Raw genomic sequence first — 18,747 nt, 5'->3', positions numbered from 1 at the left:
TGCATTACTTTTAAAAGTAACTTTCCCCAACACTGCTAATAAAAATGAACTCAGAATCATTCGAGAATCTGAAAACACTGGTTGCACTAAACGTCTTTGATTCACTCAAAAGAATCATCTCAATAGAGTAATTCATTCAGAAATCTGACTACACAGGCTGAGCTGTATGTTTTTGATTTATAACGAAAATGGCTTATCAGAGATGTTCTTCTGTGAATGATCACGCTGATTGCACTTTAGATTCAGTAGCGGAGAAATTGCACATGTATTGCAGGAATACTTTTGCTGTTTTTGCATTCCACTCATCATTGCTTTTCCATTGTTTTTCCATGTAAACAGTATGTTTATGAGCTGTTTAATTCATACATTTAATTAAAATAAAAATTAATTAATTAAAACTAAGTCCATAAAATGATCCCATGATGGGAACTCCTAATAGGTTCCTTATATGAAGTGCCTAGAAGAACCTTTTCTTCGAAGAGTGTATACTTTTCATTAAACACCACCAAATACTTAACCCTCTGGTGCTCTTCAGTCATATTTGACCGAAAAATTTTACATTTGTTTTTTTTTTTAGAATTTTTTACTTCATCAGAATGGTACTAAACTTGGTAAAGGTTTTGGCACTTTATATGTGAACACACACAAAAAAAAAAAAAAATCATGGACATGATTCGAAAAGGTTAAATGGTCCTGAAAAAAAATAGTCACACTTGTGCTCCTCATGGCCACGGCCCATTTTTTGAGATATCAAGCTCAAATTTGGAACACAACTTGTTTTTAGATTTATGGCTTTGATTTTCTTGCCGTTTTAGAGTAAAATGTGTTTTTGAATATATATACATTGAAAATAGTATTTTTGTGCATTTTTCATAACAATAAACATAACATTCTGTAACCTTTTACTTTTTAATAGTTAACATTCATTTCAGCAATAGTTTGCCAAGTGTCCTCCTTAAAAAGAGACCAAAATTAAGTCTAATTAATTCTGAGTGCTCTAAAGCATTCAAAATTTAGTTTAAGTTGGAAATTGTCAGGTTCATGCTCAAAAAGTGAATAAATGGATTATAACTACAGCGTAAATATAATGTAGTACCATAAAATCCCCTAAAAATACAAAATATTAAATAAAAAAACATTATTGAACTAAAATATAGTACATTAACTTCATTGAAAAAATAAATAAATAAAAATCTGTCATTTTTTGACTGACACACGAAGAGCACCAGAGGGTTAAAGATGCCATTTTCCCACATTTACACATGCTCGCATTTGATGGTGTCTGGCACTTTGGAGAGGTGTTCTCTTCAGGGATGAATCCCGGTTTTCACTGTACAGGGCAGATGGCAGACAGCGTGTATGGCATTGTGTGGGTGAGCGGTTTGCTGATGTCAATGTTGTGGATCGAGTTGCCCATGGTGGCGGTGGGGTTATGGTATGGGCAGGCATATGTTATGGACAACGAACACAGGTGCATTTTATTGATGGCATTTTGAATGCACAGAGATACCGTGACAAGATCCTGAGGCTTACTGTTCTGCCATTCATCTACGACCATCACCTCATGTTGCAGCATGATAATGCACGGCCCCATGTTGCAAGGATCTGTACACAATTCCTGGAAGCTGAAAACATCCCAGTTCTTGAATGGCCAGCATACTCACCGGACATGTCACCCATTGAGCATGTTTGGGATGCTCTGGATTGGCATTTACGACAGCGTGTTCCAGTTCCTGCCAATATCCAGCAACTTCGCACAGCCATTGAAGAGGAGTGGACCAACATTCCACAGGCCACAATCAACAACCCGATCAACTCTATGCGAAGGAGATGTGTTTCACTGTGTGAGGCAAATGGTGGTCATACCAGATACTGACTGGTTTTCGGACCCACCCCCCCAGTCAGCATGCCAATTGCACGCTCCCTCAAAACTTGCGTCATCTGTGGCATTGTGCTGTGTGATAAAACTGCACATTTTAGAGTGGCCTTTTATTGTGGCCAGCCTAAGGCACACCTGTGCAATAATCATGCTGTCTAATCAGCATCTTGATATGCCACACCTGTGAGGTGGATGGATTATCTCGGCAAAGGAGAAGTGCTCACTAACACAGATTTAGACAGATTTGTGAACAATATTTGAGAGAAATAGGCCTTTTGTGTACATAGAAAAAGTCTTAGATCTTTGAGTTCAGCTCATGAAAATTGGGGGCAAAAACAAAAGTGTTGCGTTTAAAATTTTGTTCAGTGTAGTTATGTTCTTTTGGAGTTTCAGCTGTTTGAAAATTTTTTTTTACATAATACATTTTACAATGTATTTTTTTTTTTATTAGAGGGCAACACTGAAGTTTCTTTATCTTTTCAAACTCCTTATTTAATTCAATACCGTAATTTGATACCATCACATGCCTACAATAAACATATTTTAAAACGTCTTTTTTCCCATTCATTTTTCTATGTGTGGTCAGTATCTTCTTCTTTACACAGTCTCTGCTGTAGCCGAGACAATGCTAAGGTCGTTTTCGTAGGATGTTTGTATTCATGAGAGAAGATTGGTGTATTTATGCACACCATAATTATATAGTCTTACTTAGTTCCTGTTCTTTAAGATGTTATTTGGGCGTTAAAGAGGGAACGAGTGCAACGAGTCCTCCCTAAGGCCAGCAAAAAGGAGGGGAGACAGCTTCCTGGATTAACACTGTGTGTCGAGATCTGACAGCTTAATCGCGACTGCTTCCTCTGAAAAGAGAGGGCGCTTGATAAGAAACTTGAAAAAGAGGATATCGTCATCATTAATATGATTCATTTTGTCAAGTCACATCCCTTAATACCCCTACCAGGGTTTCCAAGATCCTACTCCTGCATTATACATGTACGTCTTTATCATTTGTCTTCAGTGAAGTGCATCGAACAATCCCTCCTGTCAGATTTTCCTGGGTGTGAAATAGACACATTCTGTTTATTAATCCTAACACCACAATTCTCTGCTCTAGCTCTCTTTCTGCCATCATTCTAGACATTTACAGGCAAATAACTGTGATAATATAATACAGCGTCCTTAAAATGTAACTTTTAATTAATAGATACAACAATATATCACATTTACTTATTATGAACGTCCACAGCTAATATTATGAGAAAACAAGATTTTAAATTACCTCTGTTCACTTTATAAGTGTAATAAAGGTTATGGAAAACAATTTCCAATTGCAAAAACGACTGATATTGGACGCACCCTCTCTGTGCTGTGAAAATTAAATTATAAATAGTTTTTATTATAGCAGTACTTGGACACAGCTCTATATTATCTGTGTGCATATAATAAACACCAAAGATCTGTTACCATGGCAATGACTGGGAAAAACAATCCCATTAGTGGGATTGATAAAAGGCCAAATGAAAAAAAAAAGGAAAAAAGAGAAAATGAAGGAGAGAAATAACTGCAATAATATGGGTAAAACCTCTGATTACATTTACCGAATGCTGCTGTACTGAACATTAGCCTGCGTTAGGGCCTGAGGTAGTGGTGGTTATTTAAAAAAAGAAAAACACTTAAAAACATTATTACATTTGAATAAGGAGGAGAAGCAGGCAGGTCTGTCAGATGAAAAGGGGCTCGGGGAGCAGTAAACAGAAACATTGATAGGACGTAACACTTAAAGGATATACCTAAACATCTGCAAGTTCTGTAGCATGGCTCATGGCAAAGCACCCTTAGATTTACAGCTAGAGATGGAAATTGTCACATGTTTCTGCCTCTGATTTGGGTTCCTTAATGGTTATACTAATGATTATTCGAGCACTTTTAAGGAATAAATATTTGAAAAAAAAAAAAAAGAAGAAAGAAATGCAGTTCCAAGGCCAAACGATAAGGTAATATCAATAATGGTATTCATTTAAAACAATTCTTGCTAAATGTTTGTTTATACAGAATTAATTATTGATTTAACTGCACCCACACTATAGAGGGTATGCACGTGACGTCACCGTCGACCGTTATGAATGAGGTTCTGAGTGGCAAAAGACTGAGTGGCAGCATTGGTTTTCAGCGTGAATGCCGTGAAAAACACACAAAACGCATCCAAAATGGGAAAGAGCTTTGCGACTGACTGTACAAATAGCTTTGACACAAAATCTGAGGTATATTTATACAGACTGCTGAAAGCTACAGAAAAAATAAGCAAATAGATCGCTGCAATTCACAAAAACAGCTGGACTCCAGGCAAAGAAACATCTTTTGCAGTTATCATTTTGTGTCAAAATGTTGGATTTTGGGGTAAAATCATACCCTATATATTGTATTGTTATATATTGTGTTGACAACTCATCAAATAAATATTTACCATCTTATATTCTGCATAATTGGGTGTTTTTAAATAAACACTGACAAAAACTATACAAGTTTTAGGGCTGGACGATATGACGAAATATATAACACTTGATATAAGTGATCACTCTGATTTAGACCTAGCTATATTGTATTTATATAAAGCATTCACAGGCAGATTTGCTTTATGTGTTTCCCCAGCGTCAAAATCAGGCACATATAAATGTCAGGAAACACGATTCCTGGCTGCATGCCAATATCCATGGATTAGGTTTCTTTGACATGTCATAAGGAACATTTTCGAGCCCAACCTTTAGTGTAATCGTTTGTTTTACTCGCTTTTTCGCAGTTTCCCCTATTAAATCCAGTCATGAAGCAGGTTCTTTTGCCACTCAGTCCAGCTGAGGGAGCGCGTTCCGGCGGGAAAGTGACGTCTATGCATACCCTCTATAGGATGAGAACAAAATTTGAACTGAATTGAGCTGAATAACTATTGCCTTCTGTAGAGCTGCTTATAGCTAAATTGAACATCTTTTGTAATTGACGAACTTTGCAACATAGACAGCTGAACTGAATTGAAACAACACTGAACTAAATTGAACTAAATAAAAACACTATTATCTTCTGTAGAGTCGCTTTACAGTTTAAACTGAATTTGTTACATAAGTGATGAATTTTACAACATTAACAGTTATTTTCCTGTTTTATTAATGTGAAGCAGCTTTGATACAATCTGTATTGTACATTAATACAATACAGGTTATACAAATTATTGTATAAATAAATGTGACATGACTTCATGATTTTTAGAGCCACCATAGTTGCAATACAATAATTGATTTTAAAGGATTAGTTCACTTTAAAATGAAAATTACCCCATGATTTACTCACCCTCAAGCCATCCTAGGTGTATAAGACTTTCTACTTTCAGACAAATATAATCAGAGTTATATTAATAAACAGCCTGATGCTCCCAAGCTTTATAATGGCAGTACATGGAAACCACCTGTTTGAAGCTTGAAAAAAGTGCATCAATCCATCATAAACGTACTCCACACGACTCTGGGGGGTTAATAAAGGCCTTCTGAAGTGAAGCGATACGTTTGTGTAAGAAAAATATCCAAAATTAAAACGTTATAAAGTAAAATAACTAGTTTCAAACAGGTGGTTTCCGTGCATGGCGATTATAAAGCTTAGGAGCATCAGAGTGATTATTAATATAACTCCGCTTGTATTCGTCTGAAACAAGAAAGACATACAGTTGTGGTCAGAATTACTGGCACCCTTGGTAAATATAATCAAAGATGACTATAAAAATAAATCTGCATTGTTTATCCTTTTGATCTTTAATTCATAAAATTAGCAAAAATGTAACCTTTCATTGAAGGAAAAGAATTGAAAGTGGGGGGAAAATCACATTATGAAAAATATTTTTTCTCCAAAACACATTGGCCACAATTATTGGCACCCCTAGAATTTTTTATGAGTAAAATATCTCTGAAGTATATTCCCATTCATATTTACATTTTTTTTAGGGTGATCATGAACATGAAATTGTCCAGCCATGACTTCCTGTTTCACAGGAGTATAAACATGAGGAAACACAAAGGCCAAATTCCCTTAATCATTCATCACAATGAGTAAAACCAAAGAATATAGTTCTGATGTGCAGCAAAAGATTGTTGAGCTTCACAAAATAGAAAGTGGCTGTAAGAAAATAGCTAAAGCATTGAAAATCCCTATTTCCACTATCAGGGCAATAATTAAGAAGTTCCAATCAAAGATGTTACAAATCTCCCTGAAAGAGGACGTGTGTCTAAATCCTCCTAATGCGCGGTGAGGAGGAAAGTTTGAGTGGCCAAAGACTCTCCAAGGACCACAGCTGGAGAATTGCAGAGATTAGTTGAGTCTTGAGTCTCAGAAAGCCTAAAAAAAAATAATCAAACTGCACCTACATCACCACAAGTTGTTCGGGAGGGTTTCAAGAAAAATCCTCTGCTCTCATCCAGAAACAATCTCCAGCATATTCAGTTGTTAGACAAGACTGGAACTTCAAAAGGGACCGGCTTTTATGGTCAGATGAAACTAAAAAAAGAGCTTTTTGGCAGCAAACCCACCAGATGGGTTTGGTGCACACATGGATAAAAAGTACCCCATGCCCACGGTTAAATATACTGCTGGATCTTTAATGTTCTATTTTTCTGCTGGAGGTCCAATCTTGTTCAGATACATGGTATCATGGATTCTAGCAAATACCAACAGATAAAAAATCAAAACCTGACGACTTCTGCTAGAAATCCAATAATGGGCCGTGGTTGGATCGTCCATCAGGACAATGATCCAAAACAAACATCAAAACCAACACAAAATATGGTCGTCCCAGAGTGAACTGAAGAGAAGAAGCACCAACATGGAGCTGGGAATCTGAAAGATCTTTAGAGATTCTGCATGAAGGAATGGTCTCTGATCTTTTGTCAGGTGTTCTCCAAACTCATCAGGCATTATAGGTGAAGACTCAGAGCTGTTATCTTGGCAAAAGGAGTTTGCAAAAAGTATTGAATAAAAGGGTGCCAATAATTGTGGCCAAAGTGTTTTGGAGAAAAACATTTATTTCATAATGTGCATCAGCTACATATTGTCATATGAACAACCAGTCAATAACTCCCATTTAAACCTCACAGATAGTTGTAAGCTGTATGCATTTGATTTAATAATAAACAGTGTTGGGGGTAAAGCATTACAAGTAACATGATTTATGTAATCAGATTACTTTTTAAGTACCTAGTGAAGTAAGCATTACTTTTAAATTTACAAGAAAATATAATTTATTTACTGACAGCTCTCCTGTCCCCATGTTGAGAGAAATCAGGAGTGAGGTGCAAAGGTGTTGTGTGCACTGTGTAAACATGATGGTAGGTCTAGACTAAATGTACGCATGCATTCACTCATCTTACACACTTACACAAAACCAGATTCAGTATGCATCAAAATGAATAAAAACTCAGAATATTATGCAAACCTGCAATAATTAATATGCTAAATATACTTCATGTTTTTAACATCACTTTATTGACCAATTTCTTTGCTGCTGACCTTCGATGATCTAATTCAACCATACTAATAAGCAAAAATGACTAAGATAAAAAAACACATTTGCTTTTCATTTTTTGCTGAAGTAAGTGTTGAACTTTCTTCTGCTTTGTCCTATTCTTCTGCAATCCAATCCTGAAAGGTTTGTTTGAGTTGCGCCCTCTACAGTACAGGTGTGAATTAGCATTTCCCTCAACCTGAGGCTTATTCATTTCACTTTTGGTGGGCCTTTATATTTGAAAAACAAACAAGCAAGGCCAGCCCAGATGAAAAAGTAATGCAAAAGTAATGTAACTTTCCATAAAAAGTAACTAAGTAACAGCAATTAGTTACTTTTTTAGGGGAGTAACACAGTAATGCATTACTTTCAAAAGTAACTTTCCTCAACACTGCTAATAAAAATAAAGTCAGAATCATTCATTTGGGGATCTGACAACATTGGTTGCACTAAAAGTCTTTGATTCACTCAAAAGAATCATTTTCAATACAGTAATTCATTCAGAAATCTGACTACACAGGCTGAACTGTATGTTTTTGATTTATAAAAAAAATTGGCTTATCAGAGATGTTCTTCTGTGAATGAACATGCTGATTGCATTGTAGATTCAGTGGCGGTGCCGTTGCACATGTATTGCAGGAATACTTAGAGGTCGTTCACAAGTTTCTGCATTCCACTTATCACTGATTTTCCATTTGCTTTTTTATGTAAACATGTACTACCCTTCATAACAGTGTGAATGGATGCTTAGTCAAGAGTATTTTAGTGTGGTATGGATCTGGCACTATTTTGAAAAATGGAACTGGCTATAAACCTTATTTACAGCCCTTTCCTTAAGGAATTCGGCGCTAAGAGACTTAAAACCATTCAGCAGTTCAGAGCGTATCAAAATTAATGACAGACTCTTTTATTTGCAGCACCACCCTGTACTAAACAGCATGATCACACAGCAAAAAAAAAAAAAAAAACCCTGCAATTATTCGTTCCAAGCAAAGCCACTCATCTTTGAACAAGCTGGACGCATTAAATTCTTCAGGTTAAGTCATTCAGCTGTTCCAACGAGGCGGATCAGCATTCTAATTATACTCTTGAAATGTTGGCTTTTCAAACTGCTATCGCATGTGCCAAGATGTCCAAAATAGACCACATCGTTCAGCATGACTCCTCCTTTCATCTCACATCACTGGAGTAATTTGTGCTCTGTATTTTAGTGATTTTTAGCATATATTCAGCAAATCCAGTGCAGACAGTCACCACAGTCTTCGTTTTCTTTGCATAAGCACATGGATTAGTAAAAAAAAAAAAAAAAAAAAATGGTAATAGATACTCTGACCAAAAAAAAGAAAAAAGAAAAACCTCACACATAGACTTACCTGCAGTGTCTGTGTACACCTGCCACTGTTTCGATGATGAAGCACTCTCCCTCATTCAAACAGAAGGCCATCTCCTGACTGTCTTGGCATGGCTTGAAGAACTCCGAACGTACGGTGGAGGTTGTGGGGGCAACTGTGTGTGAAAGAGACACAGGGAGGGTACAAGAGAGATGAGGGGGGACAGAAAGAGATTAATCAAGATTAAATAAGTTTAATCAAATGAATCAAACACTAATAATCCATCCATTTATAATGTCCATTCCAGTGATAAAATTGCATGTGAATGAGTTCTCAATATTATGACATGAATGGTGCTAATTGAATCACACATAATGTATAATGGTTTCACAATCACTTCACTGATTACAAATGAGCCCATGTAAAGACTAGAAAATGTTATAGAATCTATTATAGAGCTTACAGTATATGGGGTATGAGGGTTTTATGGCACAGGCCATCAGAGATAATAAACCTCATGTAATAAGCTACAACAGGGATTTTTAAAGCGCTTTCTCACCAAATGTTGTGAGGGAACCCCTTTAAATAAACTAGGTAGTTAGACCTTTTAGTATGTTATATTGTGGGGGAAAAAATAAAATATATATTTATTACTAGCTATTAAAGGGGTCATATAATGTCACTTTTACAAGATGTAAAACAAGTCTCTGATGTCCCCAGTGTGTGTATGTGAAGTTTTAGCACAAAATACCCCACAGATCATTTTTTTATAGCATGTTAAATTTGTCACTTTTTGAGGGTGCGCAAAAATGCTCCATTTTTGTGCGTGTCCCTTTAAATGCAAATGAGCTGGTGGTCCCAAGAAGAGGGCGGAGTTTCAAGAGCCTGTGTTAGCAGCTCCGATTACCTCAGACTCACTGAAAATGTCAGAAACTGTTCAGCCTTTTATGTTCAAACTGGAGTCGGACAATGATAGAGAGACTCAAGAAGAAGTGACAACATGTAGAAAGCAAAAGGACGTTTCTAAATGGTTAGATGATGAATTTATGTAGCTAATGTGGAGTTAACTATCTTAAAGTCTTTGATGAGCATATTCTGTCATGATAATCTATAAATCGCTCGTGTGGGAACTGTTGTAATATGCCTACAGAGCCAGAGAATATATGCTGCATGAAGATAGATAATTATGGTTATAACTTATGTTGTCATCTTGCTGTATTGCAATAACATGGCCTCACCCCTTTGTTGCGTAGGGGGCGGGGTTTATGTCAATTTTAGGGTTAGTGATGTCACCAACCCAGAAGAAGCTCACTGTAGTCCCTACCAGCTGTTTGTTGTAGTCCTTAAAAAGCCATTTCTTTAAAAGAAAATATCTTCCTTTGCATTGAACTTTGAGCGTTGTAACTTTGCAGATGTTGTTTATGCTCTAACAGCAACATTACAGACTAACTAAAGTTAAAAAAGTTAAATCATAATCAACCACCCCTTTAAATATTATAAATAAGTATTAAACATTTAAATAATACGAACAATAATACAAATTATTAAAATATTATGTTAGGTTGATAATATTTTTTTCTACCCAACATTAGGTACTGTTAAATGTGGTAACCTACAAAAACAATTGCTGTTCTTACAATAAAATTAATTATAAAATAATTAATAATAATAAATGTGCTTAATTATGATCGAGTTCCCAATAATTAAACAAAGCAATAATCAAACAAGCTCAAACGGTAACACTTTATTTTAGGGTTTTTTAACTAGTTGCTTATTAGCATGCATATTAATAAAATATTGGCTATTTATTAGTACTTATTAAGCACATATTAATGCCTTATTCTGCATGACCTTATTATACATTCTTAATCCTACCCAATACCTAAACTTAACAACTACTTTACTAACTATTAATAAGCAATAAATCAGGAGTTTATTGAGGGAAAAGTCATAGTTAATAGTTTATATGTGTTTCCTATACTAAAGAGTTACCGCTCAAACAATGTCCACTCTCTCTCCTATATGAAGCTTTGTGATTTAATTTATCATTTTAGAGAAAAAGATGGATTGTTCTTTTAGATCTGATTGTTCTTTTAAATGAGATGGTTAAAAAATAGGGACAAATCATACATATATTTGCCTGCTTTATCACAGAAAATATGTAGCACTTAACACATAATGCACTGGCTTTTTATTATATTTAATTAGTGCAGTTTATGACCAAAAAATAACATGCTTAATCAAGACTGAAGCGTAATAAATCAGCATGCTGGTCAAAGCCTGCATTAGCACCTTCCTGTTACTCTCTATACAGTGCTGCTGTGATGATTCACAAAAAACAGTTAATCTCAGGTAGGACTGCTGCTTATAAAAGACCACCTGCACCTTTTAATCTGGATCAGAACAGGGCAAGTCCAATTAATCCGGTTCCTCTGACCCTTCTTTACTTGCCTGACTTCAACATGTACATCAACATCTGCTGTGTTGTTAGCAGTCACTCTGAATACAAAACCAAGGCCTGAGGCACCTGGTACATATTTACACAGTCATACCGCCACCAACCATGTCCATAAGCAGAAAACAATGCACTGAAAGCATGCACACATATAATCTCCCAGACATCTGCCACGGGATGAAATAAAGCAGAAACATTCATAAGCATGGCAAAGATGCCGTTGCCCACTCGAAATCTACATCTGTAGTCTGCAGCTGCCAGCAGAGAAGGCAGTTTCAGTGAAAGCATGTGCCCTGTTCAAAAACAAGGCAATCCAAATAGCACCAGACACCTGCAGTCACACAGGAAAGGTCAAATCAATCTGTTGTTCTCACGTATTGATGGATAAATCTCGGGTCACTGGTGCAGAAGACGATGACGGATTAGAAAATTGTTGAAACAAGAAAAAGAGAATAAAAGATGCTTCGTTCGTTTGAGAAAGCTGCGATGGATGACTCCATTACACGGAGTCACACGGTAGCCAACAGCAACTGCTTTGCACCATAAACAATACAATAACAGCGCCAAATGCCTTATCCTAGCCCTCAGACAGCATCCGACTGGATTTTTCATATCCTCTTGTTCAAGTGTCCATAGAAACGGTGGGTTTTATGACTCAGTATAAATCATCTGAGAAACATCGATCAAATGACCATTGATCTGCACATTTCGTTGTTAAAACGGAGGATTCTGTTGGGTAGATTATTAGTCTCATTTTTCTCCAGAGTGGCGTTTCAAACCTGACTTGTATACTGCTGCTGACTGGCTATTCGATCAGCAATCAGCAGTGTTTACTGTGTAACCCAGGGCTACTTATGGACTGATCTCTCACCACTAAGGCTCTAATATAGGTGCTCATAAAACCATACTGAGCCTATCCGCAGGCGAGGACTGCAATAATCATTGCAAAGGACTATATTAAAAGGAAAAAAAAAATCCTGTTTAATAAATACATGATCTCTCAAGGGGGGTGGCGGAAGTACTCAGCGAATTAATGAACATTGCAATCGATGCTTTGGGATTCAAAGGAGCTATTTGCAATCAGCTTCATTTTAGGAGAGATCATTGATGAGTTTATTAAATCAAAGGTGCTGAACGCCTGCAGAGACAGAACTGAGGCATAGCACCCACAATGCCTGCTTTATTCTTTTGCTTTCTATTGACAGGTTATTGAAACAGAACGGAAACTGAGAGCATGTGGGCGACGAACCCCACCATCCAGCCTAATTAATTCTGCAGGGAGGTAATGATTTCCTCTACCCGCAATGGGCTTTGTTATAAAGACAAACTTTTACAAACCTAACGGCAACAGAAATAATACAAAGAAATGAATAAAGATGACTATGCGGATCTCATTCTCTAAGTTTGCCATCACCAGTTTAGGCCATCAGAGGAAAAACGACTGCATTCACACTGTGCACCTGCACTGTGGGACTCAAGAGCGCTCTCTGCACATCAGACACTGCGCTTCCATGGGCGGCCAGCTCATGCATGACATGATAATTGCTCAGCTTCTGGTTATTTAGTGATAAATCCTCCCCTCTTGTTATTCCCAAAATGGTTTGTCATAACATTTGATTCATCCCAGTTGCTTTAAAATTACCCCTTTTTTCTGGAAGGCAATCTACACAAGTAAGTCCCCTGGTAAGTTCCATGAAATAGTCTTACCACAGCTCAAAATTGAATCAGTAAACCCAGTGGGTTATTCATCAGAATATGTGATGAGCTAATGGACAAAAAAACAACATGTCCACTCTTCAAGCACACTGAAAATGTTATGTGTAAACCCTGCAGTGTTGGGGAAACTAATGTGAAACGGCAGATGTAGTTCAATTACAGTCAAGATACAGTTGGCTAAAAACACTAAAGCTATTTAAGGGAGTCAATATCAGACCATCATAACCATCAGATAATTTATTTGCAATAAGGGCAGGAAAACAATTTGGATCTAGTGGTGGTATTTTTTGAAACAAGAAAACACATTAATTTACCCAAATTATTATATAAATATATCATTACAAGAAAGTAAAATGCATACTAACTTGAAAGACTAGTTTGAAATGACTTGTTTTCTGAACTGGTTCATTTAAATGAAGAGTTCCAATAACCATATCACTAAAATGAATCACTAAAAATCAGACTTTCCAATGATTCATATGAAAGAGAGAAAGAGGCAGGCAGGTATTGCTACAAAACACTACAAAAATAAAATAAAATTAAAGCTGCAAGCAGCGATGAAAGGGCCTTTGCACCCTTGCCGCCGCTACCCAGTGGCTTTAGGAAAACAGAGCACAGGTGGGCAATATGCTTTTAAGTATAAAAATATAGAAGGACTATATCTTTCATTTGTATTTGCCACACTTCCTGCTACCAGCTGGTGATGATATGGCTATAGCTCAATTTTGGCATGTAGATGTCTTCAGGCCAGGGCACTTATCAAATATGTGAAGTCTGGGGCAGATTGGACATTGTATGCCTGAGTTACAACAACTTCCTGTTTCATGGCGAAACATCAGACTTTGTCAGACCGCGATGTTTCATGATGATAATAGCATGCTTTAGCACTCAGCTAAGTGTTAGCATGTTTTAGAATGTTTGTAGCATGTTTAGCACTCAATTGCATATTTTAGTAGGTTTAGTAGGCTTTTAGTGTTGCATCACAGTCTTAAACACGACACTTCCTGTTGCCAGTGGGTGGTGCTATTACTATAACTGAATATTGTCATGTAGATGTCTTCAGGCCAGGACTCTTTTCAAAGATGTGAAGTTTAAGGCAGGTTGGACATTGTATGCCTGAGTTACAACAACTTCCTGTTTCATGGCGAAACATCAGACTTTGTCAGACCGCGACGGACAAGCCGCTCAATGAAAACTCAAGATTTTTTTCCTGTTGCCCGCAGGTGGCGCTATGACTGTAACTGAATATTGGCATGTAGATGTCTTCAGGCCAGGACTCTAATAAAACGTGAAGTTTGGGGTAGATCAGACAATATATGTCTGAGTTAGAATTTATCAGGTCGCCAAGAACACGCCCTTCGATGAACAGTCAAGATCTTCACAATTTAACGTTGCTAAGGCCTTTAGATTAGACTGACCAAATATGACACTGATCTGATTAAAGCTCTAGGAGGAGTTCATTAAAGTACAACGTCTGGAAATGGCAAAAACTGCAAAAAATTTGCAGAGAAAACTCAAAATATCTCACTTCCTGTTGGGTTCCTGTAGGACTTTTTTGTAGGTATTGGGCTGTTACATCTGTCTACCCAATTTCATACCTGTACGTGAAACGTAGCGCGAAGGGCACTTAATTGAAATTTTGTAGGTGGCGCTATCGGGCCAATTTGCCACACCTAATTCTGAAACTCATATCAGATGTAAATTTTAACCACTTCTGACATGTGTGCAAAGTTTCATGAGATTTTGAGCATGTTTAGGTCCTCAAAAATGCGATTCATTTCGGAGAAGAAGAATAATTGACCGAGCAATTACAATAGGGTCCTCACACCATCAGTGATCGGACCCTAATAAAAAAATACTGCATATATGTACGAGCGAATATATAATCTGAGCCAGAAGAGCAACAATATTTCTCCAATGTAGTCAGGGAGACCCGGGCAATTGTAACACACAAAATTTCTTCAGTCACAAACAAGCTATAGAGTGATGACACTTTTCAGCACATACTGTATTCAGTAGTGTTCTCTCTCTGGCAGATTTTTTTTTTTTTTTTTTTTCACTGCACATAAAAATCTGATGTCCAATATTTTTCTTCTGCTGTATAAAATTTTAATGCCTTTGAATTTAAACATATAACTTCTTTACTGCTAGTTTGTTGGTTAAAAGATGCAGCTGGTAGCTACAATGGTGTCAGGGCAATTGCAACAATACTAGTTAACAGATAACAGAACATTGTTTTATTAAAACTATGAAGATGAATGCTGTTCTGCTTACCTAATACATTTATTTTAGTAAAAAAAGATTTAATCGATTTTACATAATAATTACCTAGGTCCAACTAAGACTTTAAAAATCTGACAGCTAAAAGAGAATAAAAGAGAAAACTACTCAGTATTAGTAAGTATTTAAGTTAAGTATTAAATCAGTATAATATTATTACTTTCAGCTATGCTCATGTGAGGTAAAGTGGACAACCACTGTGACAGACAATTGTTACACTCTGACTTCATATATATATTTCACACTTACATATAATTAAATAGAGTAAAGGTTAAGCGTATTTGGCGTGCTGTCCGAGGGGAGGGCTCCGAGCTTGGAATTTGGGCCCAAACCCAAAGAACTCTCCCGTCCCAGGTTGGGATAGGAATAGTTAGAATTGAGGAGATGGGGTGGAGGAGGGATGCTGAAAAACTGGAACAGAGATATGTCTGCTGTATATACCTCTTATCTTGTTAATTGAGTTGATTAACTGAATATGCTCCTCCTGTGTTACTTATAGGTTAATTATCTGAATGTGCTCCTCCCAAACTTTATTAATAAAACATCATATAGACACACTGAAAGACAGCTGATAATTTTGTAAAACCCAGTAAGTTATGAAGGAAATGCAATTGCCTAATTACAGAAGATTAAAATATATTCAAATAGCTTTGAATATAAGAGCAAATCACAGGCGGATGTTCCACTAGCCAGCTCTGCACACAATGTTGAGTATTATGTAATGTACTGTATGTAATGTAGCAGTTCAACAACTCAGCTGTGAAAATAATCAACCAATTTAGAAATCATAGCATTCCTAACTCTAATTTATAATTCCCTAGTGTTCTCTTTCGGTTTCTAGTCCCAGAACACAAAATGAACAGATGAAAGGAAAAAGGATTTAAAATATTAAAAACACATCACTATTAATCACCTCCATATAGCGGGCAAACCATGCACATCCATGTGTAAAAACACACATGCTTTCTGTCACAGCAGAGACTGCCATGCACATTTACATTTGTAACATTTTCCTGAAAGCCTTCCCGTAATCACCCTGCTCATTAGTGTGCTTATGCGCTTGCATATCTCTGGGGAGACACCAGAATGAGCAGAGTTCTTCTATGCTGTTTACTGCACTGCACATCAAACACTGCACACACACAGAGCTGGAAGGTCTTCTGGGAACCTGGACTTAGCTTTCCCATCATGCACCGCTGCCCACTGCCCTGCTGCTCTCTCCTGAGTGGTGTAGTGAGGCAGGGAGCCTGTGTCTGACCGCTGAGCGTACAGAGCTTCTGGGACGCAAAGCACCACATATAAGCCCAGGCAATTCTGTGGTGTTTTGCATATTTTGAATAATGTATGTCAATACATTAGAATTAATTAAGTAGTAAACTGGACCCGGTCTTCACTAACAAAAATAGTTATTAAGAGCATATTTATGGGTCAAGATCCTGGATTATAAAATTAAGTCCGGTCCTCTACTTTGATGGCTCAGCACTACGTTTCACTGTTTTTATCAGTCCATTTGTCCACTTGTTGATGGTGTTTCAAAGAGAATGTAAGAGGTGTGGAGTAGAAGTGGCAACATCCATGTAGTTTTTGGACTAACAGTATGACTATAAGTGTGATTTTGCTATTATCTGATGGTCCAATAAACAAGTTCAGGGCTCGACAATAAGGACTGCCCGATGGCCCGGGGCCAGTGTGAACGACGCTCGGGACAGTAGACGGAACGGTCACTTGCCCGATCGGGCCAGTGCTGTAGGGTGTGCCATATATATCGTCTATGTCTATGATATCGTAATTGTTGATTTAACGATCTGAAATTATCGAGTATGTCCCTCACTTTACAAAAACCAAACAAAAACACACCCATTGAGTGCACGCATGCAATACGTGACGTAGTCTAGTATGTTAGACTAGTGCGCGTGCATGTTTAGAGTGTACGCTTTCACTGCGTGATTTAGTCTATTAAAATGCATTTAGAATGCCCCAGAATTCAAGATAAGGGGCAAAAATGCCCCAGTATATTTTTTATATTTATATAATTTAATATAGTTAACCAATATTACACAGCGCCGTTTTTCTCCAAATATCAGCAATTACAAATGTGATATTGATTTTATAAAGCGTAGACTTTAATGAACAGATATGAACGGATAAAGAACTTAATATCAAGTGACTTACATTTCACTCTATTTCGCCAACGAAAATAGTTCCAAACAAAGTCCACAGAATTGTTTTGCGCCTCTGAGCAACACTTCCTGAATGAATCAGCCATTTGAATGAATCGGTTGAATCCGGTTGAATCTCAATGACTCGCTCATTAGCAGGGACTTGCTGCCACCTACTGGTGGGTTTAATTCCAGGTGTCTTTTCATTTTTAAAATAATTTCAAATAACAGTATTTAACGTTTTATATTTTCAACATTTCAAAACATTATTTATACATCTGTAACTGCTCTTGACTGATTAATAAAGTTTAATCTATAGTTATATAGTTATATTATATATCTATAGTTATATAGATATTACTATCTCTTGTTTAAACCTACATGAAAAACTTGAAAAGCATTGTTTATTTTATTTATATGTTTGTTCTGTTGTATTCATTTGTGCTAGCACTCGTAATTTTATTATTTATTACTATTTTATTACTTGCTGTTTATTTATCTAACGATATTTAAAATTTAAGTGAGTTAATCTAGTAGCTTTTGGTGTCATAACCTTATTTATTAAGGATACATGTATCAAAAACAACGAAAACAATAACTTGGCTTATTTTATAGGCTCATTTTCTTTTCTGTTACTTTATTAATTTTTTGTTGTGGGGCAAGTGAAAATTTTGGCGGGGCAAGTAAAAATGTGAAAATCCTTTGCGTTGAGCCCTGCAAGTTAAAGGGATAGTTCACCCAAAAATGAAATTTCTGTCATTAAGTACTCACCCTCATGTCGCTCCAAATCTGTAAGACATTCGTTCATCTTCGGAACACAAATTAAGATGTTTTTGATGAAATCCGAGAGGTATCTCAACCACACATAGGCAGCAACGTCATTGCCCTTTTCAAGGCCCAGAAAGGTATTAAAGACATTGTTAAAATAGTCAACGTGACTACAGTGGTTCAACCTTAATGTTATGAAGTGATGGGAATACTTCCTAGTTCTACGTCAGAACGCTGACTTAGCACAACACATGCGTGTGATGCTGACGCAGCCAATACTGAGCCGCCATTTTGACGTAGAACCCGGAAGCACTGCACTCCGTCTACAACGTAAACAGTGTAGGAGAATGACAGGGAAGAGATGAAATTGTTGAATTCATTATTTTTGTTTTGTTTTTGCACACAAAACGTATTCCTGTCACTTCATAACATTAAAATCTGAACCACATAGTCACATGGACTATTTTAATGATGTATTTGCTACCTTTCTGGGCATTGAAAGGTGCAATGACGTTGCTGCCTATGTGTGGTTCAGATACTTCTTAGATTTCATCAAAAATATATTAATTTGTGTTCCTGAAGATGAACGGAGGTCCTACAGGTTTGAAACGACATGAGGGTGAGGG

The 18,747-nt window shown here is 36.8% G+C and overlaps 1 protein-coding gene across 3 annotated transcripts in view; it reads right to left on the bottom strand.

Annotated features, from left to right (window-relative positions):
• Nucleotides 1–18,747, bottom strand: part of nrg3b (neuregulin 3b) — a 170,044-nt gene that overhangs the window by 57,548 nt on the left and 93,749 nt on the right. For all 3 annotated transcript variants that reach the window (XM_051915129.1, XM_051915130.1, XM_051915131.1), the window contains exon 2: nt 8,786–8,918. In XM_051915129.1, the coding sequence (XP_051771089.1) occupies nt 8,786–8,918 (133 nt within the window). The remainder of the gene's footprint in view (nt 1–8,785; nt 8,919–18,747) is intronic.

Source organism: Ctenopharyngodon idella, chromosome 12 (genome assembly GCF_019924925.1).
Source record: "Ctenopharyngodon idella isolate HZGC_01 chromosome 12, HZGC01, whole genome shotgun sequence".
Lineage (NCBI taxonomy): Eukaryota > Metazoa > Chordata > Actinopteri > Cypriniformes > Xenocyprididae > Ctenopharyngodon > Ctenopharyngodon idella.
This window is presented reverse-complemented; position numbering and strand designations above follow the sequence as displayed.